The sequence below is a fragment of the Ictalurus punctatus genome, chromosome 18 (assembly GCF_001660625.3).
Source record: "Ictalurus punctatus breed USDA103 chromosome 18, Coco_2.0, whole genome shotgun sequence".
Classification (NCBI taxonomy): Eukaryota; Metazoa; Chordata; class Actinopteri; order Siluriformes; family Ictaluridae; genus Ictalurus; species Ictalurus punctatus.
The window spans coordinates 21581399-21605619 of NC_030433.2; the positions used below are offsets into that span (position 1 = coordinate 21581399).

At 40.3% G+C, this 24221-nt stretch overlaps 1 protein-coding gene across 3 annotated transcripts in view; it reads right to left on the reverse strand.

Annotated features, from left to right (window-relative positions):
- The window catches only part of cpeb4b (cytoplasmic polyadenylation element binding protein 4b), a 25629-nt gene extending 1691 nt beyond the window's left edge, over positions 1 to 23938 (reverse strand). The window contains exons 1-10 of one of the 3 annotated variants that reach the window (XM_053687747.1): positions 23472 to 23938; positions 21621 to 22782; positions 10430 to 10520; positions 7771 to 7821; positions 5355 to 5525; positions 5144 to 5233; positions 3653 to 3771; positions 2937 to 3051; positions 2587 to 2768; positions 1 to 2328 (exon numbers count right to left, since the gene is read on the reverse strand). The exon at positions 1 to 2328 is cut by the window's left edge and continues 1691 nt beyond it. In XM_053687747.1, coding sequence (XP_053543722.1) covers positions 2101 to 2328; positions 2587 to 2768; positions 2937 to 3051; positions 3653 to 3771; positions 5144 to 5233; positions 5355 to 5525; positions 7771 to 7821; positions 10430 to 10520; positions 21621 to 22742 — 2169 coding nt within the window. In that variant the 5' untranslated portion in view covers positions 22743 to 22782; positions 23472 to 23938 and the 3' untranslated portion in view covers positions 1 to 2100. Of the gene's footprint in view, positions 2329 to 2586; positions 2769 to 2936; positions 3052 to 3652; positions 3772 to 5143; positions 5234 to 5354; positions 5526 to 7770; positions 7822 to 10429; positions 10521 to 21620; positions 22783 to 23466 lie in introns of all 3 variants that reach the window. The other 2 variants (XM_017492884.2, XM_017492887.2) reach the window with 2 other exon arrangements.
- Positions 23939 to 24221: the final 283 nt, after the last annotated feature.

The following is a 24221-nucleotide window of genomic DNA, read 5'->3' on the forward strand; positions in this document are numbered from 1 at the left end:
GAAAATAATATATATTAAAATCACTTGACTTTTTCTTTTTTTTTTTCTCTTAAAAGAAAAATTTCCATATATGCAGATCTCTCAGTAACAAAAGTACAAAAGCTACCTTTCACAATGCGAAAAATTGAGGTATTGCAAAAAGGAGTTATCCCATCTGTGAAAAATGTGCCTAAAATGACTGTCGAAAAAACAAAAGTATTTAGAAAAGTAGTGCATAATAAAATGTTCATATGTGCATGACAAAATAATTTAGCTAGAAAACACTGTACCAAAAAATCATTAGGCCATGTAGAAAATAATCTTTATCATCTCATTAACAGCAAATTCTCCAAAAAGTGTTTTTAACTTCTAAAATGCAGAACCATAAAACACCCACAAGTGTTAAGTGGTGGTGCCGCGCGGGTGCACTGGAACATCGGCGAGCCGACGCGAGGATACGTTTCTCACTAGTGCGTGAAGTTTACGATTCATCACTATGTCCCTGACATTTTACGCTAGCGCTATCAGATGGTCAAAGTCCGTAATCGTTACTTGAACTGGATGTGCTATATTCGGAAGTACAACATTCCCAGTTCCAGAAGCGAACAGCTAGCGATTTCTCAAAAACGATACCCGACTTCTGAACTACATACGTCTCCTTTTTTGACCTTTGAAAAAGAAGCAGGTGGACGTGCGGAAAAGCCAGCATGCACGAAGCTCGTCGTTTTGTTTGTTTGTTCGTTTGTTTGTTTTTCACTAGTGTTACTCTGGATTTCGACTGCATGCTTATCGATTCAAGGCCAATCTTTGGTTCGTTGGAGTTCATCTGGTCTCAGATATCGAAGGGAGTGAGGGGCAAAAAAATAATAATAAACTGAAAAGAAAAAAGGAAAAAAAAAAATGAGACTTTCACTTGAAGGAGAAAAACAAGAGAGTGAGCCGTCGTGCTCACTACTGCACAGCCATCTTTGGTTCCCTAACATCTGAAAGTTGTTTTAAAAAAAAAAAGAAGAAAAAAAAAAAACCTTTGCAAGTCAAAGTGGATAAAGATAAAGAGTGGTAACGTGAACTACCTTCAGTTATGCTTCAAAACTTCGGCTGAGTGGATACTGCAGAACAGGAGGTATTTGGGGTATTTTTTTTTCTTAAATATCTATAGCAGTTACATTTTTTTTTTTTTGCCATTAAACCTGTATTAGCTTGAAGGTGTCAAAAACCGGCCTGGAAGTTAGCGTACGTTATTGGAGAAAATAAGAATCGCCAGCGTTAAGATACAGCTGAAGAAAGCCGTTTTTAGTTCTGCGGGTCACGGTGGAATTAAACCAGCTCATACGCAGAGACTACTGCATCCTCGACACCGTACGTTCCCCGCTCGGATGCTCTGTTTCACTGCTAATCTTGTTTTTAATACAGGAAGTGACGACAGATTTTCTAACTGTCTTTTTACGGCTGTCGATTCCGTTTGTGCGGTCGGCACGTGAAGGGGAGGACCGGCTTGATTTCTACACCTTGCTCAACAAACTAGCAGCTAAGCTTGAGGTATAAGTTTTCCTGCAAAAATGGAGACCGAGCCCAGACATCTGATGCGGAATCGATTGTTTTGAATTACTGATATTCTCTTTTTTGTTTGTTTGTTTGTTTGTTTGTTAATTTGCCTGTTCTTAAAACCCAATTACACTTTGGCTCCAAAAACACTGGGCTATTACACTGCATCTGCACTCTATTCTGAAAAGAAGTAAGTGCACTCTTTGCAACACCTTTTCATGTCTGCTCTGTAGCCTTTTGAATCAAATAAAAAATAAAATGTAATACTTCTAAATCGAGCCACAACAGGTACTGAATAACAAATTACCAATACTCAATATTTGATATCTGTGCACCAAGAAAATTAAATCTAATGGCATTACCTAAATAGTAGAGATGCATGACACATTGTATTTTCTTCCTGAACATTTTTTTGGATTGACATCCACTTAAAATTAAAATTAATTTTAACATTTTTTTTTTCAGATTAAATTAAAAAAGGAAACAGCAACAGAAAGTGCATTTATTAGACAATGATTTTGCGACTCCTACCCTTCTCTCCCTCGTCTCTCTCTCACCCCCCTTGCCTGTGTAATCTCAGTTCCAGCAGAAGGAGATGTGGCGAGGTCGGTCACCACCCTCCTTCACCAGTGGTTTGTGGAACTCTCGGCCAGCACGCGAGTGGATGGCCGCCCAGCAGTATTCACAGTAATACTGGAGGCAGGTGACATTGGCGCAGAAGAAAGGAGCGAACTTGCCTCCGCACCGTGTGCCCTGGCACTCATCACACAGCTGGTCGTCCAAGACGTATGGCTTCACTTCCACCTGCCGAGAGAGCGGGACGGCTTAAGTCGGGGATCTTAAGCGAAATAAATGTCTACTTCTAGCTAATATCGTAACAGTACAGCAAAACAAATCCATTTCCTTCTCAGCAGAAAACCAATTTTAGATAACCACAAAGCAAAAAAAAAAAAAAAAAAAAAAAGTGAATACGTTGTTGGTTAAAATGGTATACTTTGCTTCTTATTATGAAAGGAGGATGGGGAGTATCTTCGTGTAGTTTTGCTTAGAGCCAGAACTGACCCGTTTATCGATCTCTCCATGCTGCAGTTGTACAAAACGAGCACTGATAGCAGCAATGTAACTCTGCTGATTAGAAAAGGCAACCCTCCCTGCTCCCTTAGGGTACTTCAACTCAGGGTCTGTGTCGATCCCTGCGTAGCACACACCACCATACAGCCTGTCCATGATCATAGCCAGCTCCACTATAATCACAAACAAACACACACACACATACATACATCTTTGGAGTGGAGAATCATGGGATACTTTATAAAGTAGAAAAATTCATATTCTGAAATTTAGTCATGAATTACAAAATATGAAAACTAAGCATTGTTAAAACAGGGAAATCACCATGAAATCTAGAATACCTGCACGCAGAGGGCGTGGTACTCCACCCACAAAAATGGTCTTTCTAGGATCCAGTGGCTGAGATCCGTCCATCACAAAGTCACTATCGTTCAGATTCCAAGGGCGTATCTGGACCTGTTATAAAGAATACCAGCTCTGTAAAATGACTTCTAGCTTATAGAAAGACAAACGAGATCAGATCACAGCCGCACATGGGTTCATCGAAGATGGAGATTGGCGTGCAGGGGATATTTTTAACCATTATTACAGAGTTCAATGAAAACGTGTAGAATATTACTAATAATAATTAAAACCGAAGAATAAATAATATTACCACTGTTTCATGAGTTTAGGGTTTTATTCAATTTGGAGCTCCTCTTAGTCGTCCTAATATTTTCATGTTTACAAAATCAGTGCAAGAAATCACAGAAATAAGTGCTACATCATCCCACATTCCACATCCCACGCTCTGTCTAAAATGGGCTTTATACTAGAGATGTGCATCCCAGACGGGGATCCTGAGGAACCCAAAAGTTTACTATCACGCGGGTGGGTCAGATATGTAGCTCACGGGGCATAAAAAGGCTAGGTTCGTGAACATGAGAACGTATACGATACTCGCATGACGCACGTAATGATTTCTGATATTCACTTATCCTAGTCAAGGTCATGGTGGAAGAAGCATCGTTAAACAGATACATGTACATGGTATGATTTCATGGCTAAAAGAACTTACGGGTTTGTCTTTAATGGTGGGGCTGGACACACAGAGGTAAAGCTTGCCATCTTCTTCAATGCAAGCATCAATCAAAGCCTGAACAGAACTCTCATCTTGGAACAGAAGGAATGCATAACCTAAAAAAAAAAAAAAGAAAAAAAAAAAAAAAAAAAAGAAAAAGAATAAATAAACGGTGCCAGGAACAATGTTGAAATTAGCAGAGGTGCTAATAAGCTGAAAAGGTTTCACAATTGGTTGTACACAATCTATCCACATGTTCAAAGCTGTAAACCCTTGAGCTAAATGTTACGGCAATATATAACGTGCCACTTGTAAGTAAATGTTATTTATACAGCGCATTTAATATACCGCAAGGCTGACCTAAGTGCTGAATAGAGTAAGAAAAAGTTAAACAGAAAACAGAAAAAACCACATCGAGACAGGCAATAAACAATAGTAAAAATTTTATTAAAATGCCTTGAAGAAGAGATACGCTTTCAGCCTCTTTTTAGAAATGATAATAGAAGGTGCGAGGCAGATATCCACTGGAAATTGGTTCTATAAACGAGGGGCGGTGACTGAAAAAGCTCTATCCTGGATCCTAAAATGGACCGGGAGCCGATGGAGCGATGCTAAAAAATTTTTTATATATGATATTTTTAAACTGTAGTATCGTCAATACGGTAGTACTCTAAGTAATGTTGCATGTGCGGAAGTTAATACAATTTTGGCTAAAAAAACGACACGTCCCACTGCTTTTGCAGAATACACAAAGGTTAGCAACATGTCATTTAACCTAAATTCTTTACGTTAAGCTTTAAAGATTCCCTGTTTGCTAGGAAGCGAGCTAACCTTACACTAACCGCTGTGTATAAATAATAATATTAGCGGTTTGCGCTAGTAAGCGAGCTAATGTCCTCAATTTTATGATTTGTTTTTTTGGAGATCGTTTCCAAATTCAGTTATTTATTCCTAATGTGTTCGTTCTTAGTACGCTGAGGACAATTTCCATCTGCATGATTTCACTGCTCTAGGGAACAACAGATTAAATATTTGGCACGTTTAAATTAGTTGCTTGCCAACTGTATGATTGTTCTCGAGTTTTTCCCAACAGCCTGTTAATCGCTCTCGTTAATAAAGCATTCACAGGAAAGTTCGTTTTGTCGGTTTTCATTTACATCTATGTATTTCTGTAAATTTGGTTCGTTTTGTAGATTTGAATTACGAATTGTTATGAACACAACGTTGCACGGAATCTTGACACTTACTGGTATCGTGATATTTCAGCTGGTATATTATCGTAAGATATGTTTATGGCATCCTAAAGTCATCTATGATAACCGATCCATTTAGTAAATATTCAATGCCAGTATGTTAACATCATGCGGATCTGAAAACAACCCATAACTATAATGCAGTCATTTTTGACGGACGTTTTTGTGAAATCACTCCCGATTTGAAATTCACTTAGCATTTTAAAATGTAAAAGAATATCTAATCTTCACATACCTTTTGGTGGAAAGTAAGACTTGCTCTCAGCCTTGTGAGGCCAGTCCACAAAAAGATGTCCAAAGCGACGGAAACTAGCAGTAATCTCATCTAGAAAGGATGACGCCACACATAAAACTTTTTTTTTTTTTTTTTTTTTTTTTTTTAAAAACAGACCCAACATCTCTTGGTCAGATTACTGTTTCCAACGGTCACTCAAACAGGCTAATACCTTCATCTATATCTGGGGGAAGACCACCCACAAAGACCTTGCGTGAGTAACGCTCTACTCTCTCTCCATTCTGATGAGGGAAGCAGTGTGGAGAGCCCAGGCCAGGCAGGCTCTGCTCTGCCCTCTCCTCGTCTGGAAAGCCATCCTCCATTGGGAACAGGGACGAATGACCTGGAAAAGAACACTGAGAGATAAGTACTTGTCTGGCTATTCTAACTGAGGTCTACGTAAACGCTACATACCGGTGAAATGAAATACAAATGAAAGACAAGAACTACTCAGAGGCAAGCAATATAAATACATTTTAAGTGCATTAAGTTGTCCCCCCCCGCCCATCATGAACTGTAAACAGGTTTCTTAAATGTTTAATATCACTTAAGCTTAATAAAATGATAGCTGAATTCCTAGCTGGGACTCATGCCACGGTACAGCTGTGTACTCTAGTCCTGTTACTCTATGCTGGCTGCTTCTGGGTTTAAAATACAACTGCTGTTTTTCATGACAGAACGCAGGCCCCAAATGTCAAAGAGCGTGCAGATGTATTCCTGACACACGCCCAGCGTTCCCGGGATTGGCTCTGGATAAAGAATAACGCGGTTGCTGAAGATGAACGAATGAATAGGTGTATGTGCTATCTCAAAAAGAACTAAAAGCCCAAAATTCTATTTGTTTTTCAAAGTTAAATGAGGTATAAGATATGCAAGGAGTCACACAGTCACAAATGGAGATGAACACTTCACATGCGCATGCATAGAATTTTTCCCACAACACATCATGCATTCATTGGCACTGGCACCATTTTATACACTGCTCAATGACGATTCCCCGTAACCCCCACCCCCATGATCTCCTTCTGCTTATTTTGAATTTTTTAAAAAAGATTGTTCTTTACCTCGTCGCCTCCCATAATTCCTTGCTGCATGTAAAATAAGATCACATGTAAGGTAACGTGGGAAAATGTTTTCGTTTCCTCAGCATTACCTACGCTCCAGGTTCAAACGGTCTACATACTTTAAGTTCTCTTTTATTAACAGCGTCACAAAAGAATATAATAGAGAAGTATGCATACCAAACTACATCAACACCTCTCAGTGTTATACTTGAGCTGTGCCGACAGGAATATGGAGACTCTCCAAGTATATGTTGGAGCGGTACAAACAACATTAGCGGCATTATTTCGTTAAACCACATTAAGAAGAGACATACACTGATGCCAATTCGGCTGCTAATTAAATATGTTAGTTAATTAAACATACACGTATTTATTGTGTGTTCGTGATGGACCACTATCCAAGACAGGATATTATTTTTCTTGTGTGTGCTTCCTGGCCAAATTGGTGCTTGACGGCTTTGATATACAGTAATTTTCTTTAGTAACGTCGTCCAACAGTTTAAGGTCTCATTAACGGTCCAGTATGATGCATACACTACCATTTCCAGCAAACTGCACTTCTTGTTCTCAATACCACGTTCATTTCTCATGAGTCAATTAAATATGTTTACAGATGCACAAGCATGATTTAGTCACATGTATTTTAACTACCACTGCATATTTATCACGAACACGGATACATTCGTCACCATGCTTATGAGCCCGTACCGGCAAGAAACTATATTATATTTATACAACATGAGTATTTGGCCTAGCAATGGATTCTCCTAGCAAAAATAGTTAACCAAAATCCTTTGAGATGGTGCCTGTCTTCTTACAGTTTCATCATAATTCATATATATTCATATTCAGCATATTCCTCCTTATGTACATCAGCAGCTCGAATACCAACTGGTTTCAATCACACATATCAGGCAAGTGCTAACTGGAGCCCTAGTGAGTACTGACGAGTACCGGCCTAACCAATTACACAAAAATCCTAAAGGTGATATTTTTATACACAGTGTTGATTTTATTTGCTCCAGATTAGCTCAAAATACCAAGAGCTGTCACTAATTAGATGAAATCATAGCATTAGAAAATCAACAATGCTCAAGATTAGACATGTTTTTTTATGCAGGTTTAGAGTTGTCTATAGATACATTACAGAGTAAATAAAAGGGACAATTACAGAATTATTAGCTTCCTGAAAAATGCCTTTAACATTCTCATGACATTGGGAAATGGGTAGGTTTCAGCAAACCATAAATCATGGGGCAAGGTTAGATCATTATTCATATTTGCGTCAGCACATGTCATGAATCTATGCAAATAAGCTTTAGCTGAGGAAGCATGGGCTAGACCCCCCCCCACCCTTTTAGCGACAATGACTAGCACTAAAACACTAGAATAGGACTTTCTAGGCACAAACATACTGTTAATCTTGCTGACTCTGTGGACACTGAGCTCTCTGGTTCCGTCAGTCCATCTGCTTGTACAGGGTTAAGCTGCTAGCACAATAAAGCAATAAAATCATCTACGCACCATTTATAGGCAAAGAGCTGTCTCCTCCTGGATGGGTGAATCCAAGGCGACCTTTGGGAGAGGAGGGTATAAATCATTTATTCCATGACTGAAAAGCAGTACAGAACATCTGTGTCCACTGGCCACTTTGTAGAAAAACTGCACTATATACATATGTACTCAGGCCTGCCTGCTGTACAAATTCTCATTAATACCGTGTGTTAAAAAGTGTCCTCGTATTTAAGCACTTCACTAACTGTACATATTTTGAACAATTTCAGCATCACTTGCCCACTGGGAAATCATGCAAAGAGAGAGCTTAAGACGAGCTGCCTTAATGTGTTTGGAGAAACTACTGACTGGATTTCTTTACGACACACTGCATGTATTTCTGCATGTTATTGCCATGGTGAACTCAAAATCTCATTCGGTAAGATTCTCAAAAGTTTTTCCCGGCAAACTAATACGAATGACCATCTTCACTCATCAAAAAGCAAACTGTTAATCAATGAAGTTTCCAGTGAAACTCCCCTTTAATAATGATCCAATGATCCGATGTACCCGTTCCTCCTCCAGCAAGGCGCTACGGGAGAAGCGAGGCGGCAAGGCAGCGAGGCCCGTGCCAATGTTGGAGACAGAACAATGTTTTGTTGCTGCAGAGAGAACAGAAAACCCCTTCTACTGGCACAGGACAATACTGACAATGCCAGAAGCCTTCCAAAGCTTTTAACACCAGAGTTTCTCTCTGCCTCATCCCATCACTTGTATAACATGCATTTTCCAACACCAGTGGGTGTATCCTCCCTGCTGCCCAAGTAAGGAAATGGAAACCGAGGGCTACGGAGGATACGATTATGTTTTAATTACCGGAGCTGCTATTATAAAAGACACTTTTTTTTTTAATCCCAAACCTTGATGGGACACTGCTGGAAGCAATACAAAAGCTGAGCGTATTAGTAAAAAATCTCATGCAACACAAGGCAGGAAAACAGAAATACGTGGCGTCCCATTAATCAAATCGTGCGTAGAACAATTTCTAATCCTGCGTACAAGAACCACCAGTATGCGCAAGAAAACTGGCATTCATCACACCTGTGTATGCACAGCGGTGCGCGATGAATTTTTATAAATCCTACACATTAAAAATTGCTCATGCATGGCCACACACATTTACACAAAGAAATGCCTCCAATTTGCCATATATGATAAACAACTTCCTTGTTGATTTTATTTCTGCATGTGCGTGTATGTGTGTACGTGTGTGTAATCTCTCGCCCCAATTACATTTTGAAAACCTGCAACGCTGTGAAAAGCCCTCATTATTTTTTGCTGTATTTGGAAATGTAATGTATTGCGCCAGCTCATAAATGAAATATTTTGTTACTGCATTTCTCAAACCATCAAACAGACCATCGCTAGTATTACGATGTGTGCCATAAAGCTCATCTATTGGCCATGTTATAAAAGCTCTTAGTAAAGTTTAAGCCCGGAGCCAGCAGGGTGGATCTCCTTGCCATGTTCTACCACGATGACACGTGTACATCATCTCTCTATAAACTGCTGCCTGCTCACGTTCATGTACACACACACACACACGATAGAAATAAAGTCTAAAATCCCCAAAATCCTCTAATATCTGCAAAGGATATTGAAGTGATGATCTCAGGAACCAGAAAACAAAGAGAATAAGAAAAATCCCAAGGGTGGAGGGGATTGTATTCACACAGTACAACTTCGCCTGGTATACGACATCAAAGTGCATATAGAAATACTCATATAGTCAGTGCTTAATTTGTAAATCTGCAGATCCTGGAACACTAAGGGGGTAATGATCCGGCAGTTCGGGCGAAGGGTCACGGTCCTTGAGTCTACAGACATGTAAAAGTGATCGGTATGATATTCACAGCAGTCCTTCTGGAACTTTGCTGATTTGAGTCCCTGTACTCCATAAAAGCCTGTATGACTCTGTGTGCTGTTAACTCCATTCAGTCAATCGCACTTTCGAAACCATGTGCAGGTTGCCAGCGTTTAGCCTCGTAAGCGCTTCTAAAAACCTTCCACAATCAGGCTAGCGTTATCACTGCTAGTCATGGGAACGGTCACCAAACCGCTTCATCAGTGACCTGCTGCCGATCGCTCTCCTGGACTCTTGCCTGTTTAGTATTCTGTTTGTGTTCTTTAAAAAAAAAATGCGGGTAATGATAACTGTTTTGTTTTGGCCACGATAGACTCTACAGCGCGTATGCTGCATGACTGTAGGCTTCACTTGCTTCGTGACAACGAATTCAGGTGAACTTTGAACTCGATACAATTACGTTACGTGAGCGAGGCTATTGATCAGCTATTAGCAACATTTGAGCATTTCTATTGCCATTTTTTTGTGGTTGTTGTTCTGCTTTACTTTTGCTGAATTAAAATCTAAAACTAGTTGTTTTGTTCAGATTTCTGCAGAAGACTTTACATCCAGCTGCACAGGTGCCGGATCCACATAAAAACGTTTCGGAACCCAGGTGTGCTGTATTTTAGCGGCTCAAGTTAAGCTCTGCGTATAGTACAATTTTCCGATATGCGAATACGGGGTTAATATAACTAAAATGAAATGTTTATTTATTTCTTTTTAATATAAGGTTTTGTGGAAACCCACCGGGGCCATGTCTTTCCTGTAAGTGTTTTATCTTACCTTTCAGTGTGTCCTGCTCGGCCCGCATGATGTCGATTAGAGAGTTCTCCAGGGAGTGCATGCTGAAGCCATCGAATGATCGATTACGTTCCTGTGAAGAAAAGTAAGAAGAACAAGATGACCGTTAATGGACAATAAAAAAAACGAAGGCAATTTCTACAGAAAATCGCTTATCCCGTGCGAGTTGACGATAAACATCACAGACGACCGTAGTAACGATTACATTACAGCCATGTGTGCTGAAAACTGATCCCGTCCGAATAGGGCTTTAATCAATCAGTCTTCATTCATTGTGTTTACACTCACTGTCCACTTTAATAATGTACGCCTGCTTGTTTATGCAGTTATCCAATCAGCTAACAAATGCTGATCTCCTGGGATTTTAACACACACAACAATCTCTAGACTTTACACAGAATGGTGCAAAAAAACTAAAAACATCCTGTGGGTGTATTCCGAGCTGCCAGGAAGTCTGTAGTAAATGAAAATCATCACTCTTTACAACAGCGGTGAGTGTTCCCACGCTCATTCACAGCTAGGGGCATTTTAGTGTCTGCCTACATGCATGTTTTTAAGACAGTGGGAGGAAACCATGGAACCCAGAGGAAACCCAAGCAAACACAGGCAGAGCAGAACAAAGCTCTACGCAGGCAGTAACCTGAGCTCAGGACCGAATCCAAGACCCTGTGAGCTTGGTTAATAATACTATTTCGATGTCAGATTGGAGATGGCAACTGTGAAAATAATTAAATTATATAAATATGCATATCAAACTATCCAAAATCTGTTATTACTCTCTAAATATTTTACCATTTCAAATGATTCAGTGCTGCAATACCAGCTGAGACAATTCAGACTATTTTTAAAACACTTTGAAATCATTTTAATCATAATGAAAAAGTGCCTAAATTAAATTACCATGTGTGCTCAGAAAACAGATATTTTGCCAGCAGCAGTTTGGCTTAGCTAAAAGCATAAAAGTACACAATCCACTGATTAAAATATATTGAATATACTGTATTTAAACTGGAAAAGAACATCTTGATGGATCACAGAAACACTGGAAAAAATTTTATTTTAATTTATTTTTTAATTATTAAGGACAGAGCTGCCAATCAATTAGGTGCACAGATGGAAATCTGTTTGATCATATACACTACCAGTCAAATGTTTAGACACACTCATTCTTTATTTATTTATTTATATATTTTTTTAGAATAATAATAAAGTCATCAAAACTCTGGAGTAACACAAAAGGAACTATGGCAATTATGCGGTGATTTTAAAAAAAATCCAAAATAAATAAAAATAATTTAGCATTTTAGCTTCTTCAAAGTCGACGCCCTTTTTGCCTAGAACTTCCAGAAATGTATTCTTGGCGCTTTCTTGCCCGATTTCTTGAGGAATTTCCCCGAGATGCTTTTTAAACAGTATTAAAGGAGTTCCCGCCTACGCTGGACACGTATCGGCTGCTTTTCGGAATATTTCACTCAGAGTCATGTATTTAAAACTTTTTTTTTTTTGTAAATAAAATATTCATTTTCTAATGAAAGAAATGAAAACGTCGGCACGATATATATATATATATATATATATATATATATATATATATATATATATATATATATATATATATATATATATATATATATATATATATTTATTTATTTATTTTTTTTTTTTTTATCTACGACACCGATTCATGCACCTTCAGATCAAAAGGTTCTTAAGATCATGAGAAACACTTCAGTCGAGTGTCCACAAACTTCTGACTGTTCGTGTAGTGTACGTACACTGACCCACACCCTCTGTGCCATCTGAAAGTTTAACAAACAAAAACAAAAAGATATCACTATGGACTACCAAACACTGAAACAGGTTTTTCCCAAACAACGCTAATGACCTTTTTAGCAGGTTTTTCCTGACCCTCATTTACCAGTCAATATCATGTTATGTGCAGGATACTTTTTGCACTTAAATGTGAAAAGCATAAATGTATTTACATTATTTAATTTTTTTTTTTTGCATCAAGTGTCAAACAAGTCATGCAGAACTTGAATGGAAAGGAAAGAAGAAAAATAAATAAATAATACTGGGAAAAAAATTTCACTCAAGACAAAAACGTAGGTGTATGAACCATTTTTATCTTGGCACTATGCAGAAAGGTTCTTATTTACGCTTTCTGCATTGTATACTTTTGAAATGAAGGAGAAGTACGAGTAGCTGAAACCCACCATGTACAGCTTAGCTTAGCAGAGCATAAAGCCTCTTAGCACAATGGTCGTGATTCACTACGGGCTGTGCTCATGCTCAGATACAGACCTGATATCTGCTCAGATCTCCCAAAGCCCCAATCAGCTTAGAGAGAACACGTCCTCGCTTAAAGCCATTGCTACAAACTCAGATCATTAGCTGAGACTGTAGACCATCTTGAAAATCACTAGCTTTGCAGAGAGGGCCATGACGGTGTATTCAAATGCACATGAAGCAAAAAAAAAAAAAAAAAAAAAAAAAATGGACAAATTTGGCCATGATGAACTTTATATTTGTGGGGAAGAAGAAAAAAAAAAAAAAAGTGCTAATAGGCACTTTCACCTTGTTCTGCTGGTTGCTATTTTGGGTTGTCTGTTGTCTCAACAAGGTGAAACTATAATTAGACTACACAGGTCCGTCTGTCCTCTGACGCAGCCAGCTTTAGTTCAAGGTCCGTTTTCTATCAGCGAAGTTCACGTTATATGAAACGTGTTCACGTAAAATTCGACAATAAGGCCTTGAGGGAAGACCTTGACAAGAGTGCAATAATTATAATATTTCAAAAGATCATGGTTAAACTAATACAAGAGGAATGGAAAAGGTTTAGGCAGAGCTCGAACACTGGTTGTTTGTCTATTAAAAGGTATTTCCACATCAAATCACATCAAATCACTCTAAAGCTTATTAATCCACTCTCATGGGTGCAAAGGCAGGAGGTGAGATATTTTTCCAGGGCAGGGGGGAAACGAAAAAGTAATTAAACTGGAGCAGCAGCTCTCAGTCATAGAGATGGGTTTAAATAGCTGTAACCCTCATACGTGTCACCTTTTCCATCTACATCAGAATAGAGTAAACAAACACTACTGTACCGTGAGGAACATACAGGATGTGTTGGTTCTAAAGAAGGTAATTCTGAATAATACTTAACTGGTATCTTGATAAACATTACTGTTCAATATCATATGTTGTTGGATTTTTTTTTTTTTTAATTAAATACAAAAACATGAAAAATATCAGTAAGGTTTACATATCAGTGTCCACAGCATACACTAACCCAATTACACACCAAATGAACTGATACGGAACAACGAGACCAAGCAAATGATTGGCGGTGGCCTGGGAAAACCTTTCGCGTTGCCCAATTTTAGATGTAGTTCTGAAAACGGACCCACCCCCAACCCAAAAGTGAAAAGGGAGAACATTGCATTTAAAGAGTAAACTTCAACTCCACTAAACGACACACAGTCTTACCTCTACATTCATAAACTAATCTAACAGACACATGGAAAAACGTTGTTACTGCCGAATATGAATGTTTACAGTGGGAAATGAATTCTCAGTTAGATTACAATCGTAATTACCATCATCCTCCACATCGGTCTCATCACCTGAAGTAAAAGTCACTCGTGGTGTTTAAACACAAGCGTCATTATTGTCTCTGCACTCGAGTGAGCTCTGATCATCCCAACATAGGTGAGGAAATAATCAGTTATTGCTTCAGTCGGTTCTATTCTCTTGATTAAATTTTTTTTATTAGGTCATTTAAACATTTTTAAACTCGGTCCACGGTCATCTATTCTCAATTTTGGTCAGGGCAGCGGTAGTTTAGTGGTTAAGGTGTTGGACTACTGCTCAGAAGTTCGTGAGTTCAAACCCCGGCACTGCCAAACTGCCACTGTTGGGGCCCTTTGAGCAAGACCCTTAACCCTCAATTGCTCAGATGTATAAACGAAACAAACGTAAGCCGCTCTGGATAAGAGCGTATGCCAAATGCCTTAAAGTGTAAACGTGAATGGTCAAAAACTGATTTTTCATCCGTTTGCATTTGTTTCCCAGAATTCAGTCACAAAGTCACGCGACAGGTATCCCACAGATCACCACACATTTTAATAAAGTAATAACACTGTGCTTTTACACAAAAAATGACGCGGGTCTGTGGCGTGTGATGCGGAATGAGGCTCAAGCCGATCGATGTCAGGTCATGTTACCTGTGCAAAAATACCTCGCACCTTCTGACGTCGGACATTCAAACCCGCTGCGGTATAATAAGGCGAGATATTAAAAGGTTGCAACTAAGAATAGGCTCTTCTGGGTACACGGCCAAACCGAGACCCATGATGGGCACGTACCCAAACCCATGCAATCAAAGAAGACTTTAGCACAGATTAGAGAGCGTTAAGAGGATGCCTGAGGTTTAGAAAGTGAAAGACCTGGCTAGGCAATGTGCACAGCACTTCTAACATTCTAACACAGCTTTAATAAGAGTACACACCCAACCAGCAGGATGAAAACAGCCTCTGCCATGAGGGGAATAAAGAGGGATCATTTAGGGAGAGAAAACTGACCTACATGCACAGGACGTGTGCTTTGAGCTATAGTTTAATATACTATTTTTAATATACTATTTTTATATTATATATATATTTTATATTTAAGTATAAGTTTAATATACTATTATAAAATTCTTTAAAAAAAAATAGAAACACATCCATATTAAAATAAATAAATAAATATATTTTATATATATATATATATATATATATATATATATATATATATATATATATATATATATATATATATATATATATATATATATATATATATATATATATATTTTTTGTTAGTACAAGTGATCGCTTCAACAAAAATGTTTAATGTTAATAAACATTTTTAATTAACAGTAAATCTAGCTAAATTTCGTGTAGTAGATCTGGTGTTGTACTGAAATCATAATTTAAATCAAAAAACTAGATCAGATCAGAGGTGCACAATTGGTCTGGACTGAGTGAAGGTTCTATCGGGACCTCGTCACATTCTTGTAAATAATTGTTCAATTAAATACTGATGAAGCAACCCTTTTTTTTCCCTTCTTCTCAACGTACACATACTGCTCTGGCTCAGCGCCACTGGGAAGGTCGCAGACAGCGCCCCATACTACCGTATGTTCACTCGGTCCACCAGAGTCCTCTCCCACGCATTCACTGCCCAAGAACGTGCAAACGAATGCTCACTAAAAATAGCTTGGATTTTGGGTCAACACCAAAAGCCATTTACTGACGGGGAGTGGTGATGGAGTGCATGAAGGCCGTTGCCGAAACGGATCGAGCAAATCCCAATGTCGTGTACAACGACAGCAAGAAAGACTGAAATACTAACAGAGGATGCATTAACACAGCTTGATGAAGCTATTCGAAGGTGACCATGCATAGCATTAGCTGTTGTTGAATCTACAGACGTGAGGGATAACGCCCGGCTTCTGGTGCATGTTCGGTGTTAGAAGGAATTCTGTGAAGACCTGTTAGGTGTAACACCACTCGAGACACGTACAAGAGGAAAGGACATACACATGGCCATAAAGGAGACGCTGAGAAAGAAGGGAGTAGATCTAAAACAAGTAGTCTCCATCACCTCTGACACAGCCCCTGCCATGATAGGAAGAAAGAGAGGAGCTGAGTCACTGCTGAAAGCTCCTTCCAGTGGAAACTAGAAGTGTTCAAGGAAGATCTTCAAGGAGACCGCTCACACTTCCTAAAAGCGTAGGAACGGATTCAAGGTGAGAGAGATGTTTCTCCTCACCCTGAATCTGCTCAGCTGATTGAAAACTTCAGAAATCACTTTGACAGCTTCAGCCTTGGACAGCAGCTCCTCCTTCTCATCGAGAATCCATGAGAATCGTCATAACTACAGCACTATGGTTAGGTCTCGTGCTGTTCGTGGACCCTCTGTATTCTATCTCCGTAACCTTTTCCTTAGTGAAAAGATGAGACAAAGTCTCATTTCAGCGGGATTCACTTGGTGGGTTATAACCATTATTAAATATAATTAACAGTGTTATTTCAAGACTTATACATTCACCAACCACTTTCAAGGAACATCTGCAGAGCTGATTATTCATGCAATTACCAGCCAATCATTTAGTAGCAGCGCAATGCGTAAAATCATGCAGGGAAAACCTGATCTCAGTGACTCTGGTCATGGCATGGTTGCTGGTGCCAGATGGGCTGGTTTGAGTGGTTTGAGGTCACAGGAGAATCACCAGACTGGTTTTTCTGAGTTGACAGAAAGGCCATGGTAACTAAAATAACCACTCTTTACAACCAGGGTGAGCAGAAAAGCATGCCAAAAATGCACATGTTGAAGTGAACTTGACGTGGATGGGCTCAAGTGCTGTGAGGAGAAATGTTTTTTTTTCTTGACGCACATTGTGACCCTTTAATACGTGTCAAGCGTTATTTGAATGCCACAGGCTATCCGAGTGTCGTTGCTGACGCCGTGCATCCCTTTATGTCCACAATTTACTCATCTAATAATGGTTTCTTCCAGCATGCACCAGGTCACAAAGCACAGGCCATCTTAAACCGGTTCCATGAGCATGAGAACGAGTTCAGTGTACTTTAGCGGCCTCATCAGTCACCAGTCTAATAAAGCACCTTTCGGATGTGGTAGAACAGGATATTCGCAGCTTGAATGTACAGTTGACAAATCTACAGCGATTATGGAACACAATCATGTCGACATTTCCAGCACCTTGAAGAATTACCAGCCTTGAAGGATTCTGAGTAAGATGTTCTGAGAAAAGGCTTTTCTGAGAGCAAAGACGGGCCCACCCAGTATATATATGCACACACCCATACACACACACACACACACACACACACACACACACACAACACAAACAGTCCCCACTGAGAATGGAACAGCAAGGCCAATCCTTCTGTTTCTGTTATACACTGAAGACATGAACATTGGAACCGAGATCAAAAGATGAATACGAGACGACAGATCAGAATTTCAGCATTCATTTCCTGATATATACATCCTTCTGTCTCCTCTTCAGGAGGTGAAATGCTGCTCATTAAGGTGAAGGTCCGCTAACTGACTTGGCCAATCTAAAACCTTCCATTTTTCCCCCCCGATGAAGCTCTTTGTTGAGTTGGGAGTGTGTTTTGGGTCGTTGTCTTGCTGCATGAAGTTTCTCCCAATTAAACTGGATATAGTTCTCTGGTACCATCATGAGTTACATGATCAATAAAGATTAGTGAGCCTGTTCCAGAAGCATCCATGCAAGCCACTACCTCCACCATGTTTCACAGACGAGCTTGTATGTTTTGGATCATGAGCATATCCTTTCTTTCTCCACACTTTGGCCTTTCCATCACTTTGGTAGAGGTTAATCCTGGTTCCAGAACTTTGTGGCTCATCTCTGTATTTCTAGCGAATTCTAGCTGGCTTTCCGATTCTTACTGCTCAGGAGTGGTTTGCATCTTGTGGTATGGCTTCTACACTTCTGCTCACTTCTACAAGTCTTCTTCAAACAACAAATTGTGACACCTTCACCGCTGCCTTGTGCAGGCTGTTGTTTTGGGGGGTTTTCTTCACAGCGCTCACAATATTTCTGTCACAAACAGGAGAATTTCATTGTCGTTGACTCTGCAAAAGCTAGCGGCGTCGCATTACGTGCCTTTGACGTCATGTTCCGTCAACAGGGAAACGTCTTATACTTGTGGTTAGTAACAAAAAAAAAGGCAAGTGCTCCATTTGAGACGATATTACCTTTCTAAAATTCATACGCTAGACAATAGAGTATACAGTGCATAGTGTAAGTGTATAGCATGTCGTTTCGGACACAACTTTGGTCTCCGATACGTGTTTTTGGAACAGAAGTAACGCAATGAGTAACCACACGGCGTGCCACGTGCAGACGGACTAATCGATAATGAGATTCGCTGACGACGATTTTCACAATCGATTTTAGCTAGTAGTTGTTGCGGCTCTACATTTATTTCATCTGCCAGAACAATTTCTCCAAATCAACTTGGATTTGTGAGAGGAAACGATCCAAGCAACCGAGGTGATTAACATTAAGTTAGGGCCTTGTTCAAGGCAGTATTAGGCTAAAATCGGTAGCTGATGTAATTTAAATATATATGGTGATCTACTAATTAGCTAGTTAAGTGTATTAATACAGACTAAGGGACACAAACGTAAATATAAATTCCAGTGGGGATCGCTACAGCCTTATTCACTGGGGAGGCCTGTATAGTTCTGGTTGCGTTAGACATGGCGACAAGGACGAGCTGCACGCACACAGACCCCAATCATATTTAATGCAAAAAGAAAATCATACAACGGGCCTCGTTTATTAACCTGGATACAAACAGATTGATGTGGAAAGTGTTAGTACGATGAGGGTTTACGAAAGAAATGAACTATTCATGAAAATCCTGTAAATTAAAGAAAAACCTATTTTGATCTTTCCAGGTGATGAGACTTCACGGTTAAAAAATATTTTTATTCTCGTAGATGTGAGTCAAAAGTACTACAAAAATTCTTCTTTTTTTTTTTCTTCTTCCAGTTTTGCATTTTCCATTCTGTGAACTTAGCCTTTTATGGAGTTTTGGCGTCACCAAACGCAAATCAGCTGTGGTGTGTACACGCTTGATCATTTATGGGCGATTGCCATTTTATCCACACACCCACACAGGCAAATACAAACAAAATCAGCATTTGCAAAACTTTTGTAAATCCGCCGTACACGTTTTCGTTCGCTTTGCTCAAAGATTGCTGAATTAGGCTCAGTGTCCATCGAACGCTTCACAAGATCGAAGAGAGCATGTTAAAATTTTATTTTTCTCCCAGCGTCAACATTATTTGAACAGGATAATGATGTGCATGGACGTCACAGGGTCTAGTGAGTCTGTAAAAACACCTCGATAAGAACATCTAGGCTACAATGCGGCCTGCTGTTAGGAACTGTGGGAGCAAGAGTCATGCGAGACCGGTGATCCCTTCAAAGTTTGATTATTTACATTTCAAACAGAAACAAAAGTTTAGACCTGGTAGAGGAAGTTAATGGTTTAATAACTGAATGACCTGTAAAATTAGACCAATTACAACTTGTCATCATTTTCCCCATCCTGCGTTGTTACAGTGACGTCGGTTTGTCATGGTATGAGTTTGTTCAGAATGTAAATTAACCTCTTTGTCGAACACGACAACGTTTGATAAATGCATTTGCCTGTCTGTCAAGCTATCTTGACGATCTTACAGTATCCATTGCTATCTCTACCATCACCCCAACCCCAGCCAAATCCTGCTCTGGTTGGACTAAAGTGGATAGGAGCGTTAAAACGTGATTAGTGAGCTTATAAGTGTGACATTCGGCGTGAGGCTACATCGTTACTGTACCAGAATCAACTGGCCTTAATGCTGGCGATTTATATTGATCAGTAGACTCCACAACTACTACTACATACCTTGATCTGACGGTTCGTTAGGTCACCATTTTCACAACTAAGCTAAATATTAGAGCATTTTTAGAGTTCGAACACTTGTTAAAATGTCCAAATTGTTCTCACGACGTCTATAACTTTAAACATGTTTGTAACTGCATTTCAAATACACGACCGGTCAAAAGTTTGTGGACACTCGACTGAAATGTTTTTCATGATCATTAAAAGCCTTTTGATCTGAAGGTGTGTGAGTAAATGTTTGAAATCTTTGTAGGTAAAAATATAATCTTGCCGACGTATTCGTTTCTTTCATTAGAGAACTAACGTTTTATTTACAAAAAAAATATTCTTGTTAAACGGACGACTCGGAGCAAAATATTCCGAAAAGCAGCCGATAAGTGTCCGGCGTGGGTGGGAACTCCTTTAATACTGTTTAAAAAGCATCTCAGGGGAATTCCTCAAGAAATCGGGCGAGAAAACGCCAAGAACGCATTTCTGGAAATTCTAGGTGAAAAAGGCGTTTACTTTGAAGATGCTAAAATATTAAATTATTCCGATTGATTTTGGATTTTTTAATCACAACATAATTCCCGTAGTTCCATGTGTGTTACTGCAGAGTTTTGATGACTTTATTATTATTCTAAAATGTGAAAAAAAGTGTAAAATACAGAATGAGGGTCTCTAAACATTTGACCAGAAGTGTATATATTAAGAAACCAGCAGCACAAATAAACTTAAATCAGCTGTACGTACAGGCCAAGACATAAGACAAACACATGGATCTAAATAATAACTGTAACATTATATATACCCATGTTATAATAAAAAACTATAATAAACCAAGATGATGCATCTCACACTGCAATATATAAGCCATGTTTAAAAATGAAATTAAATTAAATACAAACACATCTGCTGTTTACTTTCAGGGAACTTAGCCTACATTGCAACACACCCAGTTCAGGAGTTGTGCAACGAGTAAAGCAAGACGAGAAATAAAAATAAGATTTTGTAGGTGTTACCCTCAAGCGTGTCCAACTTCAGCCCACCAAACATTATACATTCGTGGTTTCCTTTCCACCTGTCGACAGCGATTTGAAGAAACAATACGTTCGAATCCAAATTTGAATACGCGCTGCATTGTATAACGTGGAAAAAGTATTATTTCATTGCCTAAGGGGTGCATTTATACAAGCAGCAGGAAGATAAAGCTAAAACCCTCTGGATAGCGTGCAAAGAAACGAATAGCAAGTTAGCGAATGAATACTCGAGTAATCAAATTATTCAGGCCAGCTGTACTACACCGCACAGACAACAACCTGAGCTGTGAGGTGGCAGCACCAAACACTGTGCTGCTGTGCCTTAATCTACATCCGAACCTACACGACACAAATACACTCTCCGAAATGAGACGAGGATTCATTTAATGCTCGTGTTATTATACTGTCTTACTAGTCTAATCTCTCAGGGGGATGCATTTCGAGATGACATCAGTAATAATTCAACCATCTGCAAAACTAGAAAGGCAGCGCACCATTAATCATCGGGGCACGATATAAAACAGTTATACCTTTGGCAGGAATATTGCAAGACAAACTGAAATTAAAATTGACACAAAAAAAATAATAATAAAAAAATGCAGTGGATTAGCCATCCTTAAGGATCTGCTTAAAATCCCGTTTCACTAATTTTCCTACGCATACCTGGAAAGGAAAGACGTTGTCGCTACGGCCAACGGTCTCATCCATCCAGGTCTTGGGGGTGAAGGTAGCGCCAGGGCGGGTGTACTTCTGCGAAGCCGAGTGATTGTTTGGGAAGGTCTTCTTGAGCGGTGAGACGGAGCTGAGCGGAGTCACGGCGCCATTCAAGCCACGACGGAAGTCAGCACCTCGAGATCCGCCCCAGCCAGTACCGGAGCCATATGCACCACCACCTGGACTCCAGGAGGCTGAAGAGGGCGAGGGCGAGGGGCTCGGGTATGCACCCCAGGGGGAGGGTGGTTTGCTCAGGCCGCTGGAGAGATGAGGAAGTTGGCCAAAGGTGGCGCCACGATGGGGGAAGGGTGGAGGGTTATGAGGGCTTGCTGGGGAGCGACGGTGCTGCTGGTGCTGGAAGTGCGGGTGGGGCGGAGGAGCGTGGTGCTGTGAGACAGCACCGATCTGAGGAGAGAAGCTGCCGCCGAAGCCCGGGCCTACGTGGTGTGAGAAGTTCTGGAATAGCAGTGGGCCGTTGCTGGCCGGGGTAAAGAAACCCACATCCTCGTTAACAATGGCCGATGGGGTTGGTGCGATGGCGGCGGACCAGTTGTTGAAGCTGGTCAAGGAGGATGAAGAAGTACTGGACTGGACAGTCGTGCCCAGACCAGATGGTTCCTGATAGTCAAAGGGGGACAGGACAGGGGACTCGAGGCGCAGCTTCTCCTTACCGCTGGTGCCCTCGGACGTGCCGTTCTCAGATTTGCTCTCGTCAGAGCGAGCTTTCTCGAGCTCCGAGATGATGCCACTCTCTTGGTGTACTGGGGAGAGCTGCTGCTGCTGCTGCTGTTGCTTCTCTTGCGTCTCTTGCAGCTCCTGCTGCTGAGCTTTGGGTTTGTCAGCGCCCAGATCGTCTTGCACGTTGGTATGGGCCGCGGCCGCTGGGAACAGCCAGGGAGACCCGGCGGTGCTGCCATTTCCAGGTGTGGTGCTGTTAATGAAAGCAGCAGGGCTCGGCGTTACGTTCTGGTGATGGTGAGGAGGTTGCAGATGTGGGTGAATTCGTACAGGGAAAGCGGACTTGTTGCCAGTGTTGTTCTGTACCAAGACTCCAAACCCGTAATCCCCCATTTATGTTTTCCAGTCAAGACTTCCACGCGGTGTTCTTATCCTAAAAGAAAAATAAAGTCAAACAGAGAAAGGAATCAGTTCATTTCCAACAAGAACAGCCAGGAGTATTTCAACAGTCTGTCCATTAATTCATATAAAACATACTCGAAAATACTAGTAGTAGTAGTAGTAATAATAATAATAATTATAATAATCTGTAGTATTTTTCCCCCCTTACAGATTATTTTTCTTGTAAATAAATTAAATTTAAATGTGCAGGTTGGTCGTCTCGCGCTAATTATAGGCTCGTGACGTTTCCGTTGCTGCTGTTAGCACCCGGCTAACTGCTTCGACCGGCAGCTAGACACGACTAGCTTGCTAATAGGCTAGCTGAAGAGAAAAGGCCGGACCACGAAAGCTAGCTTTAAATACTAAACCTAATTGTTATCATACTTTTAGTTTATACACTTAAATAGAGGGGTGAAAATACCCAAGTAACTACGGCGTTAACGCTCCTGACAAAATCAATTTCCCTTCCCTTTTCCACAGCGAACGACGGTTATATCTCGCGAGCTCAGAAAAATGATGACGTCTTCTAATTTCACAGGCATTTTCCTAGCACCATTTTTTTAAAAGAATAATTCAAGCATACAAGACCTGCGTCGTGTACGGTCAAATGAAATACTGACGCGTGTAATATTGACATTGCGTTGATGAAAGGTAAATAATTCGAGTCACTTTTCACCTTACTGGCTACCCTTGATCCAAGGCGATGACTGTGAGAAGATCCTCTCCGATGCGACGCGACAACCGCAGCCTGTTCTGTGCTTCTGAAATGACAACTTGATTTTATGTCACTAGTTTGCCAGTGAGGTCTTCTGTATCTTCCACGAGTCTGGCTTCACGACAGATATTTTTCCTTTTCCTCTTTCTTCCTCGTCTTGACGTGTCCTGTCTTCTCAATGACACAGCCCTTCTCTTCGCTAGCAGGCTGCTAACCTCAGGCTTTAACCGAACAACGTTACGTCATTGAATTAACGATATAAACAGTCTGGTTCGTTTTACTCGTGAGTTGCAGTCGAATTCATCGAAGGTTTCATTGTTTAAATGCTTTCTCGGGTTTTATTATTATTAATTTTTTAAGCCAGCGGTCTCTCTTCCTTCCTGCTACGCCGCTGCTGTCCGTCTCACTCAACTGAAATCTGCCGTAGCCAAAATGACAAGGAGACTGGACCCGAGACACTTCCGGTAAATAACCCCGCCCCATCGTTTAAGACCCGCCCACATTAGACACGAGACGCTCTGTTGCTCCAACCACGCTAGTTTCTGATTGGTCAGCGCAAATAGTAGCCGCGCCCATCTTCTAATTTAGTGGTGATTCATGAAGATCCCTCAGCCCTTTAAGGTAATTTGACTACCGAGGTCCAACCCTTCCTTCTTCAATCCCCGCCTGGTAAGGTCTTAACAGGCCCGTTCCACTTTCCACAAGGGACTCAGAAT